The following is an 11,905-nucleotide window of genomic DNA, read 5'->3' as shown; positions in this document are numbered from 1 at the left end:
TTAAACTTATTATATTATAGGTAACGAATAACCGCAATATTAATAATAATATACCGTCTCTACACAGTATATATGTATATATATTATATATCTTAATATACTTACATAAAACGTCTAAATACATTTAATTACATTTTTATAAATATACTAGAACTAAATGGATCTGTTCCCTGCTCTCCGTGCTCAACAACATTCCACATGCTTTTCTAAATTCACATGTAGGCTTCATCCCCGTGACCCAAGGATAATGTCCCTATCCATCATGAAATTTAATATCTGCAATTTAAAATATTCAAATATAAAAAACATGGAAAATAAAATATACAATATTTTTTATACAACTAAGAATTAATATATAAGTCAATTGATTAATTTTAATTATTACATTTATAAATCCATAACGCTCGAAATAATTGATCGATATATCTTTAAGACTTAAATCTTGCTTTTTCATATGATAGACAGTTTTTGAAGATGTCTTTAAGTGTAATAGAAGTACAAGTTGTAGGCATATTGATTCCCATTAGGTAACTGAAGAGTATTAATTTATTATAACTGGTTACCAATGTATTAATTATTATTTGTACACAATATTATAAGAACTAATCATTTACAATTATTGATGAATTATTTTTATTTACAATTATGAAAATGTATATTTTATAACAATAATAGTATAAAAAAAAATTTAAAAAAATAAACAATTTCTCCAATATTTTATGGCTTATTGGTATTTTAACACCACTTTCCTGTGAAAATAAATTAAATTATATTTTTATTCGATTTGTGCTAGGCAAGTTAATAAATATATTTATAAGTTTGTATATTATATACATACACGTCTTGATTATGTACACCATAAATACTTAAGTGAACATTTGGAAGTTTTTCTAACGATTCTATTTCATCACATTTTTCTGGATTTCCATGCATAGTAACTATTGTAAATTGGTCCAATTTACGTTGACGTTCCAGTCGTTCTTTATTTGTTTTTTTAGATTCTACATATCTTTTATCTTTTTCCCTGAAAAACAACGTTACAATTTAATGTCTCGATTATTTTTTAATTTTGTTTTTTATAATTCAATAATTATTTTTTTCTGTTACCTAAATCGCTTTAGCAAAGTTTTTTCACAGTTATCGAGTGTTTTCGATTCAATTATTTCGATTTGAGATTTATTGATATTGTCATTTACATTTTTTTGTTTTTCCCAATTATCACTGGAAAACTAAAAAGTTAAAATAAGTATTATTGTGGTATTATATATTTATTTTTATGAATTTATTGAAAAAAAAAAGTAAATTATTAATTTGCGTTTCTGTAATAGTTTACACAATGTATTATAACGTAGGTATCAAATCAGTTTTTGGATTTGTACAGTATTTATTTATACTATTTATAATTAAGTCATATTAATGACTCATTTAACCACATTATTATTACAAATAATTAATAAAACCCCCGAATTTAATTATTATTGATATTATATAATATTATTGTTAATTTACTTTATTATATTGAGTATGTACCTATAATTAATTAAAATTAGATATTTGGTTCATTGACTAATTATATTATTTATTTAAAATATATACTGTATATACTGTACAAATTAACATTTTATCAAGTTTAAAATATTTCTACAATATAATGAACTGAAAGGAGGATTTCAAATTATTAAATTTGTTTTCTAAAGACATTTTATTAGGTTCATTGTGAAGATAATAATATACTCGTCTCAACTTTTTCCCTATTAAAGTTTAGGATCATCAGAAATGAGTACATAACACCAAACTAGAGATTAACGTGTAAAAATTAAATATTTGTACGTAGCTATAATCTATATATTGAGCAAAAGAATTTTTTTTTTAATTACGGTTTTTAAAATATCCTCAACACAATAACAATTTACCTTTATTTCTTACACGATATACCATTCAATGTTCAAATAAACAATACAAGAGGATCAAAAAAAAAAGTGAAATTATAACACTTTTAAACTCGCCTTTGTTTGCTTATCTTAATACACTACAGTAGTGACTAATTATTGTAATTCATTTTAAAACAATGATAAAATATCGCAATCAAAAATAATTTTGCGAGAATGTTGGTAAAATATTTTAAATAATATTTAAGTCCAAATATTATTATTAATATCAATCGTTATAATAACTATAGTTATAGAGATATGAATATTTTTAAGTTGTTTCTTAATTTAATAAATTTAATTATATTTTAATTTGTATATAAATCTGTTGTAAGCAGAATATATTAAATATTTCTTGTAGGTATAAGGTACCAACTTATATATTAATAACTATAAAACGATTCTGTTAAAAATACACACATATTATGGGAAAACGCATAATAGTTAATGTTTTTAATTTCAAACTAATGTATAATTGAAAATGTATTTAAAAGTATGATAAAATAAGTATTAATTATGTGTTGCAATCGTTGCATAATAGGTATACATTTTATAAATTAATATTAATTTTAACTGATCTTACTTTCTGGGTGATTTCTGGATCATTGTCTGTATCTTTTCTCAATATTTCACAACTATTTGTATTATAGTCAGGCATAATAACATTTTTCTTTTCCTTTTTCCACTTCATTATAGCTTCTTTTTGTTTAGTTTTAAGTTCTTCAAATTTTACGAACCAATTTTCATGTTCACGTGCAGCATGTTCGGTAATATCTATAGTTTACATAGTTTGTAATTGTAATATTATATAATTTATAGTTTTAAGTCAAGAATATGTAATAGAAGAACAATTATCATAAAAAAATATTAAACTTGTATGAGTTGTTAAAAATGAGATCATGTATGTATGTACGATCAAAAATTATAATAATATCTCAAATATTCTATAAGTTAATTTAATAAACTTAAATGTTTAAATCAAATTACAAATTAATATTGCTTTATTCATTTTAAGTAATAAATAATTATACCATTTTTTATATTATTTTTACTATCTTAAAATCAACAAATGTATTATACAATATTGTTTTAATGATGAAAATAGTGGATTGATGAATAAATAATTGTGTCCACCTATAGCTGTTATCTCAATGTATAACATATTTTATTTAATAATCATTTAATTACCATAGAATTTGATATAATAAATTTTAACAAGTATTTTGTATGTAAGTATGCCTGGTGAGTAGTTGCAATGTAAAATAATTAGTGCGTTGAAACAATTATAACATAATATGTATAATTATGTATAATTAACTGCATATAAAATTATAAATATGCAAATAATAAAACATTGCTCAAGCAAAACGATTCTGAGTACAATACTACAATTTATTTAGAATTGTAAAATAATATTTTTATTTTGAATTTTATTTAAAACATTAAACAAATTTTGTTTTTAAATGTGCTATATTTATATATTGAGTACAAGTATTTAATATTTTAATACCTATGTAAAATTGTAAATGATATTTTATGGCTTGTACTCGTAAAAGAATATTTGTACAAATTTATTTTGGTGTAAAACGCCACTAAACATATTTTAAACAATTGTTCATTACATAATCTCCTAAAAAGAGCATAACACACGTTTGTACATTAAATGATGTGTTCGAATATTTCGTATTAAATGGATCGTACTGAGTACATATGAGTGTTGGTTTTAGAAAAGAAAATAAGTTTAATATATAAATTAATAATTTATGATGAGTTTATGCATTATTTAAATAACTATATGGTAGGTACCAAATTAGTATTTATTAATAAGTACAATTATTAATATTATTGTACAAACAATTTTATTAAATAAATTCAATATGATTTGGATCAATTAGATCTTCAGATTTATGATATTTATATATTACTGTAAACCTGTATACATAATATTAAAAAATATGTAAATGTATCCATAAATTATTACGTGGCATTGATTGTACAACATGATTTATGAAATCCACATCATCGGTATGTTTAGAACGAATCTTTAAAAATGTTTCGTGATCTTTGCTAGACCAACCTCCCGTAAGACCGTAATTACGTTCACAGAAATCATAGAAATCCGCTATTTCCTAAATAAAATATAATTTTATGAGTTTATAATATTTTATTATATTGATAATGTACGTATACACGCATCAGCATAATATCTTTGTACTTTTGAAGAGTATGTATTTTTTGAAATCGGGACTCTCTTGATAGTTTTTATTTCTTTCTTTTTTTTACTAATAGTATCGACGTGTGGCTTTGAAACTACATCCTGTAGTGCTAATTGCTTCACTCTCTCAATTTCTTCAAACATCGCAGATTGCTTAAGGTTTTCCTCTCGTAATCTTAAAAATATTATTTTCCTTAATACTTTAGAAAATGGAGACTAATTTATTATACATACACATTTCAGTTGACTTTCACTCACTTTTTTGAGCATCCTTCTTTTAATTTTGACAGCTTCGACTCAAATGTTTTTATATCATTTCGAAAATTGTCAAACCCTAAAATAATTTTTTTTATTTTTTATTAGCATTAAGTTGTATTAAAATAATATAGTGCATTTTACTTAACAGGTGTTTATTAAATCACCAGAAAATTATTATCAGCACTTTATTTTATGTAAATATTTTCCTTCATTATACAGAAGTACAATTATTACATTAATTAATTAATAGATTAATAATGCTTTGCAAACTTTTAACTGTTAAACACAGAACCTTATAATTTGATACATTTTGGTTAACAGCTTGTGATGTATTAAAATGTGTATGAAATTTAGTTTTATTTTATAGCATGCTATACAATTATTTAGTATTAAAAAAATTAAAAATTTTCAACTAGTTGAGGTAAAAATGTTTAAATTTTCTTGAGAAAATTGTAATCATTTTTACAGTGAACTGTGAAGGTACACTTTTGTATTTTATTAATTCTTACCACAATTAACGCAAATTGTTAAATACGATATTATGTAATATTTTTATTTTTATTTTTTAACACAATAAGTTTAAGACTTATAGTTTATATTCTGAAAAAATATTTTAATACCTACCTACTCACTTTCAATGATAGCATTTAAAAAATATTACACAACTATGTTAAGTACAACAGCTTTCACATACCTACTATTTTGATTTTATTTACGTCTAATGCAGTTTTTTTCAAATAAGACAGTTTTTTTTTCATTTCTTGTACCGAACTGGCCAATTGATTCAGATCAGCGTGTCTGAAACACGATAACGTAGGTACACATATTATTGTACCTACTTTGGTGTATCTAATATTAAATAAGTAGGCACCTACTAAATTTGAGTAAGTATTCGCACGACGCGCGATATTTGTTTCTGTTATCGAACACTATATCGAATGTACACTACATATCATTTTTATTACTCACCTGGAAGTATCGAGTTCTTGCTTGTATTTTAACAACTCCCGAGATGTAGGCCATACATTAGGTTTAAGATGGTTTTTAAGGATTTTCCAGTGGACTGTGTCCACGGCACGGTCGTCCGACCAAGACATGCTCTCAGTATATTCACTCCACTCGTACCACGTTTAACGTATAATATGTATTATTATTAATTAAATATGCAGTATAAATAAGCCGTAATAAGAGAGAAAAAAAAGTGTCATAGTAAATATGTTATTGTTGAATTTTATCGTTAAATATAGACCGTCAGCCGGTAGACGATTTTACGTTACAAACAGACCTATGCCCGTGCTCGTCAAACACAAACACGCATACTTGCCACCTGCCAGTGTTGGTTGCCGGGTAACATCCAAAGCCCCCCCAAAACAATACATGTAAGCTTACAGACCGAATCTAAATCGAATGCGTAACGTGAACCACTTTATTCATAGCTATTATTGCCTGTAAATAATAATACAATATAATATTTATTACATTATTTTATTACGCTTAGCTACGTACAATTGTACCACAGACACTCACACACACGCGCGTACATATTATTATAATATAACTACCAGACGGTTTTTGTTATTGACATGGTTTCGTAAGTAGGTAAAAGGAGAATAATATAAAATCTATGTACCGGTTTGTGCCATGTTTTCATGGTGAAAATACCATAAAACCGCTGAGGGGTAGTTAATTGCGTTTATTTTAATGTGATCTCCAACGATCGATGTAAATTATATACGTATACCTATAATACGGACGTGATATTTATTTTATATTTTAAGTTTATTATTTAAAATATTTTTAATCCTATGTTAACTACGTAATTCATTAAAACATATATATAGTTCTAGAATTAAATATAAAAATATATTTTTCAAATATCTTAGTATTAAAAAGAAAAAAAACTATTTGTATTTCTTTTCTGAAAACATTTACTTTTAATTTATATTGTTAATTTATTTTTGTTATTATGGAATCCAAAATTGGGTAATAATCAAACTATCAAACTTACAAAAATGCAAGTATTTAATCAACCTTACCTACCCGATAAAAGATAACTAATACGACTTTCTTTATATCTCTGGCAATCAATCTGTATACTCTGATCTACACATATCCAAAACTGCATTCACTTTCTATTAACGTCCCCTATCCCGTTTCACCATCCAATCAAACCTCATTAGATTTTTCAACCCAAATAATATATCCGGAAATTTATCTAGATCATTAGCTCACCAATAGTACAGATCCAAATTAATACTTAGTTAATATCAAGTAAAAAATTGACACCGCTGGGTGACTTTTTTTTATCAGTAAATTATTTATGCTAACCATACTATACTATTCACTGATACAGTTATTGGAAACAAAACCGTTTAAAGATTGTGTATTTCCTATTAAAAAAAAAAACAAAAACAAAAACAAAAAAATATATATATGTTTTATAATATTTTATTCAGTAAAAAAATGTCCATGATATGCAATATGAATAATGAGTAGGTATCAACAACGGTATGATAAAAAATGTTTATGTATATGATATTAATACTATTAAATTCAGTAGAACTTGTAGTAAGATGATGATTTGTACGGATGAAGTGATTTGTGATGATGGTAATCAATATCAGAGTGTTCACTATAATGGTGGTGGACTGCATCGATTTTCTTGACTACGGCGTTGAAACCGTGCTCGTGATCGGCTGTGTACTCGACAACACGTGTAGAACCATCAGGTTCTACTAAACTATATGATCCTTTGACATTACCGTGACCGTCACTCACTTCGCTTTGGCTTTTGATGTCGTGTGTATGGGGGTCTTTTACGCCGTACTCGAAATGATATGGTGTAGGTGCATGAGCATAGTGGTCGTGATAATCATTGTCATAACTTTTGTACTCGGGCGGAAAAGCAAAGACCATTTGTCCGATCAAAGCAGCAAACACGATCAGCTAAAATTTCAATATTTTTTATAACATAATCCGATATCTTGAATAAAATACACTTATATATTTTATAAAATGTGGTTAATTTAAATACAATAATACAAGTATAACTATACCTATGAATATCATTACAGTTGGACATGTGTAAATAAATAAAGTAAATAAATTTTCATAATAATAAATGGTACAATATTTAAAAATGCTAAAGATAATTGATTTAGGATTATTAATTCTATTACAATATGTATAAACTCTGTACAGTGCACATATTAATTTGGATTTAGTGTTGTGCTTTTTAATAAATATAAATACATTTACATAATAATTCTTGCCTGTGTAAAGGTAATAAAAATGTAAATGCTTATGTTATTTATCTAGGTTTCTAATGATATTAGTTATGAATAATGAATTTAGAATATCTTACCTTAGTAGTCATTTTTAATTTGTTTTTGATGCGTATACACTTTAACAAAATGAGTTTTTTTTTTAAATTAAATGTATTTTCCCAAAGAATGAACAAGGTACTGATTAATATTGAAGCCTTGCTCACAGTATATATACTGTACAGATCCCTCTTATTATATCTTTAGTATTTACCCAGATATTTTACAGTATAGAATATAGATAGTTAAGTTATTGAATAAGAAATGGGCATAACATTACATCAACTCATTAAAAACACACATGAAATACCTACACGTCTTCCTAATTATTAGTGCACAGATTACCTAATTAATTAGGTATGTGTTTAATTAACAATGTCTTAGCATAATAATAATAATAATCAAAACTCCATCATAGATTTTATTATCAAATTTTTTGGTAGTCATCCTATAGTATAACTATAGAAAGTATAATTCAATTTTATATCATAATATTATTATATTTATTAGAGTTAATATGTTGTAGAACAAACAATGAAGTAATATTTTTTTTTTTGCAATACCAATCTTGTAGGTACCTAGTTTATAATAATATATTTTAATTTTATTAACATAATACAATTATTAATTACCTTCACTTTTATTTGCATTTTTATCACGTTTTCTATGTTTTAATATCTTATACAATAATAATATTATGTTTCTTCATAAATTAATACATATATGTATATATAATATTTATTATTTACGTAAAAAGTCCTCTATATACTGTGTAGGCCATAGGGATACGATGTTTTACATTTTTTTTACATACCTAGGCATTAATATTTTTCATTGTAGTTAATTAATTCTCATGTTGTTAATAATATCATTGATATTACTAAATATTTGATTAAAAGGGTAATATAAAAACGGATAGTTATTCATCGAGTTATTGTGTAATTGCTAATTATTATAGAGCTAATAATAAAAAAAAAATAATAAGGAGCCAACTTTTAATTAAAATTGTGCTCCTCGTTGCAAGTGCACGATACTATTACAATAATTAACAAAGTAGAAACTGTTATAGCGATTGGTATATTTAGTGATAAATATAGGACACAGGTAGCTAGATATACTACTTAATAAATAAATAACCCTATACGCGTTAGTTACGCGATTTTTTGTAACGTCAATATAGGTAATAGGTAATAGTTGCGCAGGGTACAATTGCTGTACTATTAATACTATATATTTTATTGTTCTACCATCACATTTTAGATTTTATTATTTTTTTTTTTTTCATTATTGTCTATGTGTGTGTTTCGTATTAAACATCAGAAGCAATTACAGAGAAAAAAATTCAAGAGCAGCTAAACTATCATTTTCAACTTCAAGTTCTTCTTGCAACATGATTCTTTGGTTGTTATAGTTATAATATAGTCGAATGCGGCGACTTAATTCCGAATTCATAATCTACGAATGCCATGTTCGGCATAGAACTAACTTTTTTTCATGAATTTCCCAAACCCTATTTTTTAGTCGTGTCCATCAAGCGCAAGGATTGGGTCTTTTTGATCTTCGTAGAGAGGCACGGTATATCGATATGAATTTATGCTCTATGAATACGATATTTGGACACGAGCTGTACTTACTTTCTTTTCAAGTGTGTTAAACTACTTTCGACTGACATCTGAAACTTCTAAATTCGTTTATAATTATTAAACGTATACTAGTTTGATACATAATTTATTTATTTTATTGATGGAATGTACGCGATGTATAACGTTTAGAATAACAATGTTGAAATATTTGTCTGGCAAAGATGAATAAATAAATTTAAACACCGGAAAATCATTTCCTTCACGATAAAATTTCTATTGTTTTATGACGATAATAAATTTTTATTATGTAAATAAGAAGAAGAAAAAAGCGTGGTCAAGTGGGTACCACTCTGCTGTACATAGTTGGTTACTATTATTTATGTGTTAAATTTGAATCCAATGATAGGCGTATCATTGTTTATAAAAAACGATTTTGAACGGAGACGATTTGTCAGCTTCGGATATATTTTCCTGTGGATGGTGAAAAAGGTAGTTCATGTTTTAATGATCTGAATAACCCAACACTTAAGTTCTTTTATAATTAATATAATTTATAAGCCAAACTTATGGACAATTTTATATTAAATTTTTAACTCTAATATATATATAAACGATAATTGTATTGTTCGCGACTCACATACGGCCTAATATTTATCTACATCATTAACGTTGGTCAATGATAACCGGCGATCACCGACGATATCCGGCGAGCAGCCCGCTGTACTTTGATGTGTGTTTGGTCCACCGTAACGTCCGGCAATTTGAGGACTTACGTTTTGTGAGCGACCGTTTGGTCCATTGTGTGTCGTGAACATAACCTACCCGTTTTTATTTTATTTTATTTTCTGAACCAAGATCAGGTATAATAAAACCAGTTAATAATGTTTAAATGTTGTAATAAACAGTATAATAATATTACTTATTAGTAAGATTAGATTACATAAATAAATAGATTTTTATTAAGGCATTACACAATTATTCTATATTTACGAGAAAAATTGTCAAAATTAAATTTCCATAAGTGTCCGTTATTTAGAATGCCCGGTATTTAAAGGTTTTGCTATATGAAAGTAATGAAAATATCCCCGTGTCAATAAGAACGTTCGCTATTCGAAGGTGTCCGAAAGAGGATATTATAGGTGGAAATACTGGAAATTAATATACTGTCCTTATCTTAGCAAAAGTGCAGTAAATTGAAATGCATTTTTCTCAAAATTATTAACTAATATATTTGTTTTTACGACACTTTTGCTTAGAAGGGCAATCTCCATCAAAGTTCTTCGCGTCTCTATAAAAAAATTGTCTTTGTCCTTGGTGACGGAGACCCTCATTGTCACAACCACATATTAGTCCCCACGAGACCAAATAATGTACCTGAATCGTTCCTTTCATCATTGATTTAAGATGTTTACAGAGTTATAACTTATAAGGGTTATCTGCGTGTGACAACTTGACCGTTATTTATTTTATTGAATACACAATATATACTCGTGATATGTGAGCATATCATTACAATATTATATTATTTTTGATCATTTATATCCATTCTGAAAATAAATATATTGTATATAATATAATATTTTTTTTTCTGAAAAGTGGTGTGTTTACATAAAATGAAATTTTAGAATAATTTTAAATCAATCATAATATGGTTTGAATAAAAAATGTATTTCCATTACAAAAACTATAAACATCTGTATTGCGTTGCTATTGTCAACTACATATGGTTTTGAAATAAACATATAATACTGTCGGCATCAAATCTCACAGTCTCGATTCAGTCTTCACTCTTCACAGTATTAAAGTACCTATTACAAACCGTGCATTTAGTAATTGTTCAATTTTAAAAGCATATAAAACTTTATAAAGCAATATTTATATAGAAATATGCAGAACGTTAACGTTGTATCCGAAAACGGCGATAACAACACTTTGTCTTTGTCCTCCGCATCGGTCTCTATAACCGAACCTCTCATGAAACCGGAAGATGAACGAACTAAAAAAGTCTCTGAAGCTAGCGAAAATGTACCAACAATTAAACGATCCTGCGAATCGATGCCAAACATATCGGCGTCTATAACAACTAATGGTAGCGACACCGCCGCGATCGAAGCACCGACTGCCGTCGCAGTACAGCAGGTTTCCACCGAACCGCTTGAATTTTGCCCGGGATCGATTGAATTGGCCAACTACGCCGGACCGCAAATACGGTTTTACGTTGGTTTGGTGAACGCGACAGTGACGGTGCCACCACCAGCTGCCGCGGAAGAAATCGAGATCCGGTCGCCGTCCGTCACATCCGATCGGCAGGTTTCTGCAGCAGAACCAAAACACGACGGATCGGGCGAATCGGATCCTGCGAAGATCCGAGGTTTCGACGGTCGTCGGCCGAGATTATGGCGTTCAATGCCGAACATAGCGATCCATTACACGGATAAAGTGTTCTATAAGACTACCGAAATCGAGTGCATTGCTCCGGTGCTAGTTTCAAGTGACTCGTTGGCAGGTAGTAGTGCAACTGCAGCGACAGAGCCTGCAGAGGATACTCCAGTAAAAATCAAGCGTCGCTCGTTGTGGAAGCGGGCGAAGAAATTCGCT

General features: G+C 27.5%; 2 protein-coding genes across 2 annotated transcripts; both read right to left on the bottom strand.

The window, feature by feature from the left end:
• Positions 1 to 5,706, bottom strand: LOC114120502 (coiled-coil domain-containing protein 112-like). Its single transcript, XM_027982421.2, has 10 exons — positions 5,371 to 5,706; positions 5,096 to 5,199; positions 4,402 to 4,477; positions 4,144 to 4,318; positions 3,910 to 4,057; positions 2,512 to 2,702; positions 1,108 to 1,229; positions 839 to 1,024; positions 386 to 749; positions 1 to 276 (listed from the first exon to the last, which is right to left on the bottom strand). Exons 1-9 carry the CDS (start codon positions 5,496 to 5,498, stop codon positions 725 to 727), a joined length of 1,155 nt encoding a protein of 384 aa, XP_027838222.1. The 5' UTR covers positions 5,499 to 5,706; the 3' UTR covers positions 1 to 276; positions 386 to 724.
• A 1,125-nt stretch (positions 5,707 to 6,831) lies between these two features.
• On the bottom strand, positions 6,832 to 7,898 carry LOC114120504 (cuticle protein 8-like). The gene is made up of 2 exons (XM_027982424.2): positions 7,766 to 7,898; positions 6,832 to 7,347 (listed from the first exon to the last, which is right to left on the bottom strand). Exons 1-2 carry the CDS (start codon positions 7,775 to 7,777, stop codon positions 6,955 to 6,957), a joined length of 405 nt encoding a protein of 134 aa, XP_027838225.1. The 5' UTR covers positions 7,778 to 7,898; the 3' UTR covers positions 6,832 to 6,954.
• Positions 7,899 to 11,905: the final 4,007 nt, after the last annotated feature.

The sequence above is a fragment of the Aphis gossypii genome, chromosome 2 (genome assembly GCF_020184175.1).
Source record: "Aphis gossypii isolate Hap1 chromosome 2, ASM2018417v2, whole genome shotgun sequence".
In the NCBI taxonomy this organism is placed as follows: Eukaryota; Metazoa; Arthropoda; class Insecta; order Hemiptera; family Aphididae; genus Aphis; species Aphis gossypii.
This window is presented reverse-complemented; position numbering and strand designations above follow the sequence as displayed.